This window comes from Cicer arietinum, chromosome 5 (genome assembly GCF_000331145.2).
Source record: "Cicer arietinum cultivar CDC Frontier isolate Library 1 chromosome 5, Cicar.CDCFrontier_v2.0, whole genome shotgun sequence".
NCBI lineage: Eukaryota > Viridiplantae > Streptophyta > Magnoliopsida > Fabales > Fabaceae > Cicer > Cicer arietinum.
Window position 1 is genome coordinate 78699278 of NC_021164.2, and position 11674 is coordinate 78710951.

At 33.0% G+C, this 11674-nt stretch overlaps 2 protein-coding genes across 2 annotated transcripts; both read left to right on the plus strand.

Annotated features, from left to right (window-relative positions):
• Nucleotides 1–263: 263 nt before the first annotated feature.
• LOC101508047 (endoglucanase 24) lies at nt 264–5672 on the plus strand. The gene is made up of 4 exons (XM_004500709.4): nt 264–820; nt 2991–3290; nt 4337–4498; nt 4706–5672. Exons 1-4 carry the CDS (start codon nt 401–403, stop codon nt 5312–5314), a joined length of 1491 nt encoding a protein of 496 aa, XP_004500766.1. The 5' UTR covers nt 264–400; the 3' UTR covers nt 5315–5672.
• Nucleotides 5673–7646: 1974 nt separating this feature from the next.
• Nucleotides 7647–11169, plus strand: LOC101507510 (NADH dehydrogenase [ubiquinone] 1 beta subcomplex subunit 9). Its single transcript, XM_004500708.4, has 5 exons — nt 7647–7843; nt 7924–7965; nt 8155–8236; nt 8802–8857; nt 10922–11169. The coding sequence occupies exons 1-5, from the start codon at nt 7715–7717 to the stop codon at nt 10961–10963; spliced, it is 351 nt and encodes a 116-aa protein (XP_004500765.1). The 5' UTR covers nt 7647–7714; the 3' UTR covers nt 10964–11169.
• Nucleotides 11170–11674: the final 505 nt, after the last annotated feature.

The window sequence follows — 11674 nt, forward strand, 5'->3', positions numbered from 1 at the left end:
CAGTTAAATTGCTAAAAGAAAAAAAAGAAAGGGACCCAGGAGAAAAAAAAGTTCCCTAGACCCTCACAGTCTCACACCTTTGTGATATGCTAAGTATTGTTTGGCATGTGATATCACTGACACACACTCACAAGTCACAAGTCACACACATCCCCCCTCTTTCGCTCCAAATATCATCCTTCTTTTTTTTTCTTTTACTCTCTCTTTCTCTCAGTTACTGTGTTTGTTTTCTCTTATAAAATAAACTTCGCTTTCAAGACTCACCCCGTGACACCATCTCTAACACACTACTACGTTTTTATTCATTTATAAATAACAACACCCACTTACCCATAACAACGCATTACATTCATTCATTCATTCATCACGGTTACCAAAGAAAATAACCAACCGTCTCAAAATGGCATTGGGCAAACCGTTATTGAAATTGTGCGTATTTGTTGCGGTGCTTGTGGTGGTCATTGGAGGAAGCAGCGGTGCACATGATTATCAGGAGGCATTATCGAAGGCGATACTCTTCTTCGAAGGACAACGATCGGGGTTTCTGCCGGAGGACCAGAGATTGAAGTGGCGTGGGAATTCGGGTCTCAGTGATGGGTGGAATTACAACTTCGACCTTACCGGCGGGTATTACGACGCCGGTGATAATGTGAAATTTGGGTTTCCGATGGCATTCACGACGACAATGTTGTCGTGGAGTGTAATTGAATTCGGTGACAACATGCCTCCCAATGAACTCAGAAACGCTTTGGTCGCAATTCGTTGGAGTACTGATTATTTGTTGAAGACCGTTTCTCAGCCCAATCGCATTTTCGTTCAGGTACTCTTACTATTCTCTTATTGTTACTATTTTTAACAATTTTTAAAACAATTTTTACTCTCTCTACTATTGATTAAAAAAGTATATTTAATCTAAAATTTAAATTATTTGTATTGATCTATTTTCTTTAATATTTGACACTACATGCTATTATGTTATTATATGATAATTAATGTATGATTTTGCATTTGCTAATGGTTGGGTAATTTGTTGATGATTTCCCACTCCCACCGTTCCCACTCCTCCCTCCTCCTTAATTAATTTATTTATGAGTACTATTGTCGTCTTCTATGCTTCTCATTTTTATAAGTCCTAGTTGTAGTAGGGGTATTTTCCTGTTAACTAATTCCCTGAATCAATTTATTGAAATGGGAAATCATCACTGTCCTGCCACTATTGAAATTTATGCGTTCCAAGACAGGTGTGCCAATTTATTTACATTTCCTTTCAGTTGTTCAATCGATTGCGTGTGGTTATTTTTTTTTTACGAAAGTTAGGATATGACTTTACATTTCAGCATTGCTTCGTGATTGTTACAAATTCACACTCTGTTCATAAACTTGTAATACTAGATTATTTCTTGCGAACTTGTAATATTAGTTATTTCTAAAACTATTTTAAGAGAAATACTTTTCACCAATGCCTCTACTTTTATCATTTTTATAAAATTTTATGTAAATTTCACCTAAAAAATATTATGTAAATTTATTAAAATTAAAATAAATGTGCTTCCACCAGAATAAAGTATAAATTAAAATGATATTTAAAAAATTGATGTCTTAATTTATGTTTCCTATACTATTTATGTCTTAATTTATGTTTCCTATACTATATATGTAGTATATTTTTATAACTTATAATTTCTATTTTTCGTAAAACATTAACTACATTACTTTGTGTAAGATTATCAAAATGACATATAATTTGAAATTCATAAAATATTAAAAGAAAATTTTGACTATATTTTTTAGATCATGTTAACAACTGATCTGTTAAGCAACCAGAAAAAAATAAAACATAAATTTTAACTTAAAAATTTCACTTTATAAGTTTTAAGTATAAAATACTTCTATCTGTCAATTTTTTTTCTATATTCCAATTTTTAATAAATTTCCAAGGACATTTTATTAGCATTTCCCCATATACTTTCTTTTATTAGCATTTCCCATATTTTTTTCATAAAAAATATAAGTAATTTTTGAGTACTAACATTTCCCGTCTCATTATGTGGGGTGGACCAGTTCCTATCCTTGGAGTCCGTGAATTTCATGGCCTTGCAACTGTTCTTCTGAATAAATGCAAATTTTCGTTTCTTTACCCTTTTGGACTATATACTCCCATTGTACGTCACCAACGCGCCAAACATAACAGTGTTTCTCACCTTCCATTTGGTTTAATATTTTTTAATCATACAAGTACTTTAATGCATAAAAAAAATAAAATTTAAAAGAACTTTTTTTAATTTTTACAATTCTAAAATATGAATTATATGATTTTCAAATTTCTTTTTACATATAAATTATTAATAAATATTCTAAGAATACTTGTTAATATTTTATTTTATTTTTCTATCAACTTTTAATTTGATTTAACTTAACAAATGATTAAAATTACCGAATAATAAATTTTGTAGAGTACATACCAAAAAAGAAAATTGTAGAGTTCAATTGATGTGGACACTGTTTTTTTACTTTTTGAACATTTTTTTTACATTTTCATATTACCTTACATTATACATCATATAGAAAAAAAAAATTCATTTTATTGACATGCATTGTTTTTTTTAAATGTCGTGGCTTGTACCCAATACTAGTAAGTTATGTATCATTGGTAGAGAAGAAAAATGCTACTAATCAAGTTAAATTAATATTTTTACATCTTAATTTTTACTTTTTTAATTCTTCGATTTTAATTCAAAATAGTTGAGCTATTAAATCCTAAATACAACATGGGTTATGTATGTTAAGTTGTGTCCTAAGGTCACATTTCACCTCACAAATATTAATTATGTTTTGAAAACAACTATTTTAATTGTGAGGTCTCAGGTTAGATCGATATCCGCATAGCTAAAACGACTCACATTTTCTATACAATATTATGATTAATTTAAAAATCTTTACAACGTGAAATCTAATTTTTTTATTAATAACAAGATTGTTCATACTACTAGGTGGGTGACCCAATCGCAGACCACAACTGCTGGGAGAGGCCAGAAGACATGGACACAAGCAGGAGTGTGTATGCTATTGATGCACCTAACCCAGCTTCGGATGTCGCCGGCGAAACCGCAGCTGCCCTTGCCGCTTCATCCATGGCATTCCGATCATCGGACCCTGGTTATTCAGAGACATTACTCCGAAGTGCTGTTAAGGCCTTCGAATTTGCAGATAGTTACAGGGGTGCATACAGTGACAATGCTAATGTTAAGGATGGTGTCTGCCCTTTTTATTGTGATTTTGATGGATACCAGGTAAGTACTACTAGTAGTTATTGACTCCTCCCACTTCTTTTCAATTATGTTGATGTCTTTTTTCCTTTTTATTTACGTATTTGATGATATCATTTTGAACTTTCCATTTATGAGACAGTGAGAATGATATATATGGACAATGATATTGCAATGGATTCACGTGATCAAACATCGTACTCCAAGCAAAACTTTTATTTCACTTGATGCACAAATTAATGTGTCCACAATTTTTTTTTATGATCAAAAGATAATTAAATACTGAAGTCAATTAGAGCCTTAGTCTAATATTTAAAAAACTAAAAATAATAAAATTTTATTTAAAATTAATACTTTTAATAAACATTAAATTAATTGACTTTATCATCAATTAAAAAAATATTATTTTTGATAAAACGTTTAGTAATTTTATTGAAATACTATTACAAATTTTAAAATATCTCATGTTAAAAGTTCGTTTTAAACCAATATATATGTGTTGGACCAATTTTAAGATGTAAAATAAATCAAATTTAAATAAACGAGAAATAAAACAGTGATGTGATGAAATAAGTTTAGAAAATTAAATAAGATATAAAAAAATATAAGCGGTGGATTTGGATTTTTTCTGCACTCTCTTACTAGTAATACTGGTGAGAATCGAGCTGCGAACATTTAGCTGATTTTGTTTTTCGTCGCATTGGAGTATATAGATATAAAATGACAATGACAACTCAATTGTTTTATATAGTGTTTTTTAGCATCGGTGAATTTGTGAAAATCACATTGCAAAGTTACATGGGATATGTTTGAAATTGCAGTCGTAATTTTGTTGAAATTTTAGAGTGTAGTAGATAGTCCCAGTACATCAAAACACTACTTAATTAACTAATTACTCATTCACGTGAGTCCGACACATATGAAAAGCGTTAAACTAACTTGCATCTCGAGAATTTTGGGGACCGTCTCAAATTGACACGTGATTATGCTTCAATCACATGACCCGAGTTAAATAGGAAATTAATTACTATATGTGATTGTCTGATCATGGCAATTTTGTACTCTATCAGGACGAATTGTTATGGGGTGCCGCATGGTTAAGGAGGGCGACACAAGATGAAAATTTCCTCAACTACATTCAAAGCAATGGTAAAACACTTGGTGCTGAAGACAACATAAATGAATTTGGTTGGGACAACAAGCATGCTGGCCTCAACGTTCTTGTCTCCAAGGTCATACACCTACTCTGTTTTTCTATTCAATTCATCTGGTAAACTTAAATCACCCAATTTAATATGTCACATTTTTTAACCAGACGTTAACACTAGGTGTCAAACTTAACATCAATACATTTGTTATAATTTTATACAGAATATGAATTTTACAAATCCAACTGTTGAATCATGTTATATTAACTTGATAAATTGTACTTTTATTAGGAAGTCCTAGAAGGAAATGTATATTCTCTTGACTCTTACAAGGCATCAGCAGAGAGCTTCCTATGCACACTAATACCAGAAACATCAAGTTCACACATAGAGTACACTCCTGGTGGACTCATATACAGACCAGGTGGAAGCAATTTACAACATGCAACATCAATTGCATTCCTCGAATTAGTCTACGCCAATTACTTATCTCGCACGTCACAATCCATCAACTGTGGTAACGTTTATGTTAGTGCACAAACACTTCGTGAACGTGCTAAGAGACAAGTTGATTACATTTTAGGTGATAATCCATTGGGTTTATCTTACATGGTTGGTTATGGTAACAATTATCCACAACGTATTCATCACCGTGGTTCATCTTTACCTAACATTAAGGATCATCCTCAAAAGATTGCTTGCAAAGAAGGTTCAATTTACTTCAATTCAACAAATCCTAACCCAAATGTTCTTGTTGGAGCCATTGTGGGCGGACCTGGTGAAGATGATGTTTATATGGATGACAGGGCTGATTATATAAAGTCTGAGCCAACCACATATATTAATGCACCATTTGTTGGGGTTTTAGCATACTTTGCTAATAATAATAATCCTAATTAATATTTAATTGGTTACTATATATGATTATTACATATATAGAGATCTAAGTATTTTCTTTTGTAGATAGATGAAAGATATACGTAAGGGAAAGGTTAATGTCTCTCATCTTGAGAAAAGCAAGAAGGAAGAGGCTTTCTTGTATTGGCCGGATACAAAATATATTAGGAATAGTACAGAATTTGAAGTCACAATGTATGTGACTTAATTTTCCATTGAAGAATGAAAAATCAACAAGAACTTGATATTGTGTAATGTTTTTTTTCTTTGTTGACTTTGATCACAAGAAATGAGTGAGATTGTCATATTGTGGTTGTTTGTTAATTATCTTGAAGTTAGCAATGAAGTTTTTTTTTTTTTTGATTGTGTTTTATATTATATATGATTCTTGATGACATACTAGTACATGAGTATTTTTTACTACTATTGAAATACATTGTTTATCAACAATTAAGCAACTTTTTATATATTTCTTCATTTTGAAAAAACTCATACTCCAATATTTAGCTTTTTGCTTATACTATTTGGGTATTTCCGATGTAGTTGGAGAGTGATTGATGAGTATTTGAGCTACCACCTCAACTACCAACCTATATTAATTGGTCTCATGAGCTCAAGCACCGTATTCATCCGTATTTGTAGTTGTAGTAGTAAACACTAATAGGTTGGCATTCGCATCGCATGCCGAACTCATTAACTATATCACTTTTTTTGTGGCTTTAATTAACGATATGATATGATATGGTGCTTCACTCACAGGAACACCGATGGGGTCTAACCTCTAACTAATTTGGTGGTGTCGCTAAACCAACTTCAAAGCTGTGGCCCTTTAAGCCTGACACACATGAATTTTGTCACCAAACACATAGTTCATTTCTACTTCTGTCGCCTTTTCTATTACTACTACTGTTTTGCAAGAGAATAGAATTCTCCATGGCACTTTGCCCTTAAATTTGTTGTCATAATTCATAAACATGGGTCACTACAATTCATAATATCAGTGATGGTTGGTTATGAATTAAATTTCTTTTATACTACTACATAAAATGGATATCCCTATACATAATGTTAATTACTTGAGTTGAATAGCATATTATGATATAATATATAAACGGCAAAGTTCTCATTCAAGAATAAACTGTTGTATTTTCAGACTCGAATTCAAACTCATCGTTAATGATTATGCGAAAGAGAGATGTATTATCTTATCCAACGGGACTTTGGAGTAGCATCATGGATTAGCTTTTTGAGCATGTGTATAAGAATAATATTTGGTGGAAGATTCCTAATTTAATCACTTATGACATATATAGTATATGAAGATAGATAGGTTGTAGCCTTCTTGTATTTGATATGAGAGGGCATGTGGATTTCATTCCAAATCATTTTTTCTCCAAATTAAACCAAATTCTAGACCCACAATCTAATCCCTCAATTTGAAATTTGAAATCACTTTAGAACATAGATTTACCATCACTTTGCTCCTTCACTTGTTAATTAATACGACATGACCGTGCTTTTACCCACCGCTAGTATTTGTAGCTTCTTAAAAGTCATAGCGAAAATACTACGAGAAATTTGATGGAAATGTAGTTCCAAACACATTTAAATAGTCTTCAAAAATTAGCATTGTCAAAGTCTGTTTGGTTTAATTAAGAGTAGTGAGGACAATGGTTTTATATTTGGTTCAAGGAGTGAGGAGAAATTTTAAATAAGTTTTTAGTTATATATTGAACCCTTCCTCTCTTGTTCCATCCAAATTCCCTCAAGATAGAGAGAAAACAAAACCCACTTTAGGAGGAGTTTTACCTTCTCCCCCCTCCTCTTAATAAATCAAATAAATTTTATCTAAAATATTATGTCTCATCTACCTCAAACCAAAAACAAGCGTACCTAAATATTTTTGTTATTGAGCAGCTCTCAACTTAATCTTTTAATTTGTTACACTATCACTTTAGCCCCTCAATTGGATGAAATTCAAAAGAAGTCCCAAAAGGTAAAATTCACCTTTTACTTTAGTCCAAACTTTAATTGAATTATTTTTGTTGTTTTTTCACTTTTATTTTAAGAAAAAGTGTTATTTGCATTTAAATTAAAATATCATACTATATTTACATTATCTCCTCTTTGGATTTTTGAATGAGGTTTCGAAAATACCACACAAAAATAGAGGACATATATTTTAGTAAAAGCAGGGGTGCAGAAGCAGGGTGTAAAACTAAAATAGCCTCCAGAAGTTCTAAAGTATCTGGTCCAACTATTAAAAGCAGCCCAAAAGCCCAATGATAATACGACGCCGTTCCTCATTCTCTCTCTCTGGTTGTTTGTTGTTATGAAATGATAGTCTGTAAACTCACTCCGAAGTGAAGGAAAAAAAAGGAGTTTGAGGAGAGAGAAAGAGAAATGAGCATATCGACGGCAGCGTACGTTGCTCGGCGCGCGGCGCAGAAAGAAAAGGTTCGGATTCTGTATAGGCGCGCCCTTAAAGACACTCTCAACTGGGCCGTTCATCGCCATCTATTCTACGACGACGTATCCATCTTCACTCTCTCTCTCATTCCCCAATTTCAATTTCAATTTTTATTTTCTGATTCATTTCTTTGTCTTTTCAGGCTTCTAACCTCCGTGATAGGTTCGAGCAAAACAGACACGTGGTTCGTTTTCCCTCTTCTCTTTCAATTTGCCTTTTCGAGATCATAGCATTTTGCAATCACCCTAATTTTGTTCTCCAAATTCAAAATTAAGCTGCATTTTATTAATTTATTGGTTCGACTGCGTTTTGATTAAAAAGTTCCATTTGCAATAACAAATCTGATTTGTAATTGGATATGTAATGTATACAGGACGACCCTGATACGATTGATAGGTTGATAGCAGATGCTGAAGCTAGCTACAATAAGTGGCGCCATCCTGATCCTTATATTGGTAAATAAATACAGACTGATTGAAGATTAATCTCAGTACTAATTTGTTATTGCACATCATGTTCATAACATTTTGATTTTTTTATTATACCTAGCAGCACATGAATGATAGGTAATAAGACATGGTTGAAAATCAGTTTAGTGTTATGTTGTTATCTTCAATTGTAATAAATTGCAAGCACTGTTTCCTCCAAACAAACCTTAACTTTTGCTTGGTGAGGTGCATGTTTAAAGGAGTGCTGATAGGAGTTGAGGGAAGTGTCATAATAAGATTATTTGGAATGTTATTGGTAATCATTAAACAGTATCTTTGTTTACAAAAAGAACCATTAGTATGAGTTATGAAACAGTTCATTTACCTCAGATACAATCTGACTTTGAGCATAAGCACAAAGGAAATGTTTTGCCCATTTTTAGTTTTTCTAGTCTTGAGCGTTGAATTATTTGCCAATCTTTTCTGAGTATGTTAAATTCTACTCATTGGCTGGTCCATCTCTTTTCTGGTTTGTTATTTGATCCAGTTCTGATCTAATCCTTTTTACTCCTATTTTTTTTATGTATGATAGTTCCTTGGGCACCTGGTGGCTCCAAGTTTACTCGCAACCCAGCTCCACCCCAGGGGGTAAGTCGTTATGGTTATTTACCAAGCTTATTAGTTCCTTACTTTTGTTGGCGTCACTAATTTGGTTTGCTACTTCCATTGCATCACTGAAATGTGCCGTCTATGATTGATATTTTAAAAATAAATGTTATATGCATAAATTCATGTTTTTATATGTAAATGCATACATAAATATAAATATGCATATATCATATGTGTGTGTGTGTGTGTGTGGAATTTAGGGCAAGTTCATTTCATGACAATGGTGTACATAGTGCCCTGTGCGATAGGCTAACACCTGCATATAACACCACATTTTTCTCTTGCCAAGAGCAGTGTGTTGAATCGTAGATATCTCTTATATCCCCTGTGTGTATTTGTGTTGATAGTATCCTGTGGTGTGAGATGTCACACAAAATGGTTCAAATATATGTTTATGAATGTGTGCTTTTTAATTACTTTAGACATTTCTCTGAACATTTTCTTTGGAGTGCACACTATACTTTCCTTTGATTGTTAAGTGAGTAGCCTGATTTCCATATAGCCGGAAATAAATGTTTCCACCATCCCCCTCCTTGTGTTGGCGCTATATACTAACTTGAATGTGATAATATTAGAAGTTAGCAGGATGATTCCCTAAGTAAATAAATATTTAATCACCATTAACTTCTAATATTACAATCTGAAGGTGTCAGAATGAGTCAACCCAACCCAGCATGACCGACCATGGGATGTGGCTCACATAAATTTTAAAAATAAAGTATAAAATATTAAAGAAAAATGTATTTTATTTATTAATTTATTAATAATGGTTTTCAAATTCATAAAAGGGACAAAGTGAGGCAACTTGCTTGAAGCCGTTTTGGCTTACTGTTGAGTGAGTTCATTCAAAATAGCGTTCGAGAATTTGAGCCATCAATCCAATTCAATAGCGAATCAGGTTGACTCACAGCTACTAATGTCAAGTAAGCAACTAGGGAAGAGGAAGACAAGCTTGTGTGATCAGTTTTCTTCGTCTTCCTTGAGGACAGTGAAGCTTTTCACGTGGATGGTATTGATGGGTTTTCTAAATCTGGATAAGGGGTCTGATAAGGGGAGGGATTAAACTAAATATTATATTACAAATGAGAGGGAAAGTTAGTTGGCGGAAAGAGAGAACGAATTTGTCGCACATGCTAGGTAGTTCAGATGGAGAGAAAAGGGTGTGTGTGTTTCCATTTCAATTTAGGCTTATAGTGTGGGTCCATGGGAGTTTACCTGGGCGTGGAGCATTTTTTCTTACTTTCTATATTTTATTCTACTTATGAATTACACTAGGCAATTGCTAGGGTGGGAAAGTATCTCATGTGGTCTACAGTGGACCTATGCTTAAAAATAGCTCAAAACTTCGACAATGACTAATGTTGCCACCTTTAAGTAGAAGTTTGGTGTCCTCCGTGTCTTTATGCCAGAGATAGTGATTGATCGGCGTTGATTCGACAAAAACAAGAGAAAACAAACATATGTTATGAGCACTAGTTTTCATTTTTCTTGCTTTTTTGTCGAACTGGCACCGGTTGTTGTTAGGTTTTCAAATAATTCCAAGCATTGGTCCACCGGAAACCATATGAAACATATCCCACCTAGAAGTTGCCATAACACAAACAATCACCCTTTGTTAGATAAGAGTTGTTCCTATTAGATATTTACTTCATTTGTGTGACAAGTTTCTCATTGCTAGGCTTTTATCACAATCTCCTGGGCCCTTTTATAAATCCATCATCCATTTATTACCCTTCTTGTGTACCGAATATAAGGTGTTTTCACTTTTCCACAATTGATCAGATAGGACACACACACACATAAGGTCTTGCAGTATAGATCAATAAAGTCTAGCCATTTGCTGTTCTCCGTTTGTGAGTATGGCCATTGTCTTTGTTGTATGCCCTATGCCGGGTTTTTTTATCATGCTTGGCCTTGTTGTATGCTGGATTTAATCATGTCCCCCTGTTTCTTTTCTTCTGTTTCTGAGAACCTTATATTTCTTCAAATATATGTTGCTCTGGAATGTGCTTCTCTCTGACTGAATTTGTTATGTTGGTGCAGATTGAGATAATTTATGATTATGGTCGTGAAGACAACGACTAAAACCTTTTTTGTCTTCTTCTTTTGCCCCTTGTGATAAATAAAGGCTTGCAATCAAATTGTTCTGTATTACTAGATTGTGGATTGAATCACCTTCATTTACTCGTATGTGATATAAATTGAACAGTTGATACCAGATTGAGTCCATGCTTATGATGTTGAAGATATTTAATCATTGAATGTGTTAAAACTGTCATTGGTATTTGTTAGTCATGATAGTAGTTTTTAATAAACAAAACTTGTTGCCTAAATTGTCTTGAAATTCTTGATTTTGATCTCTTCTCGATTTCCTAGGTTAGCTATTGAGCTACACTATGATGCCATTACCATGGTTGATTAGAGTTACTTTACTACCTTTGACTCTATGAGATCTGAGGGGCACGGTAATATAATACATGAGATATATGTAGGTTTTTTTTTTTTTTTTAAATGTACAACTGTAAAGACCAGACATTGTAGAAGGGGGTGCCTCGTGATGTTTTATTTAGTACGCGTTCCTGCGTAGAATTGGTATTATTTATCCACTAGAAACTAGGTAAATTTTAATTTGATAAAAAAAAAGGGTAAATTTTAATTGTATTTTTGGATGAGGTGCGGGGTTGACACAATAATTAAACGGGGTTAACTAGATGTTATTTATTCAAGGATGACAATGAGAGAATTGGATTATATAATTTTATACTCTTGTTAATAATTGATTTTTTTTAATAAACC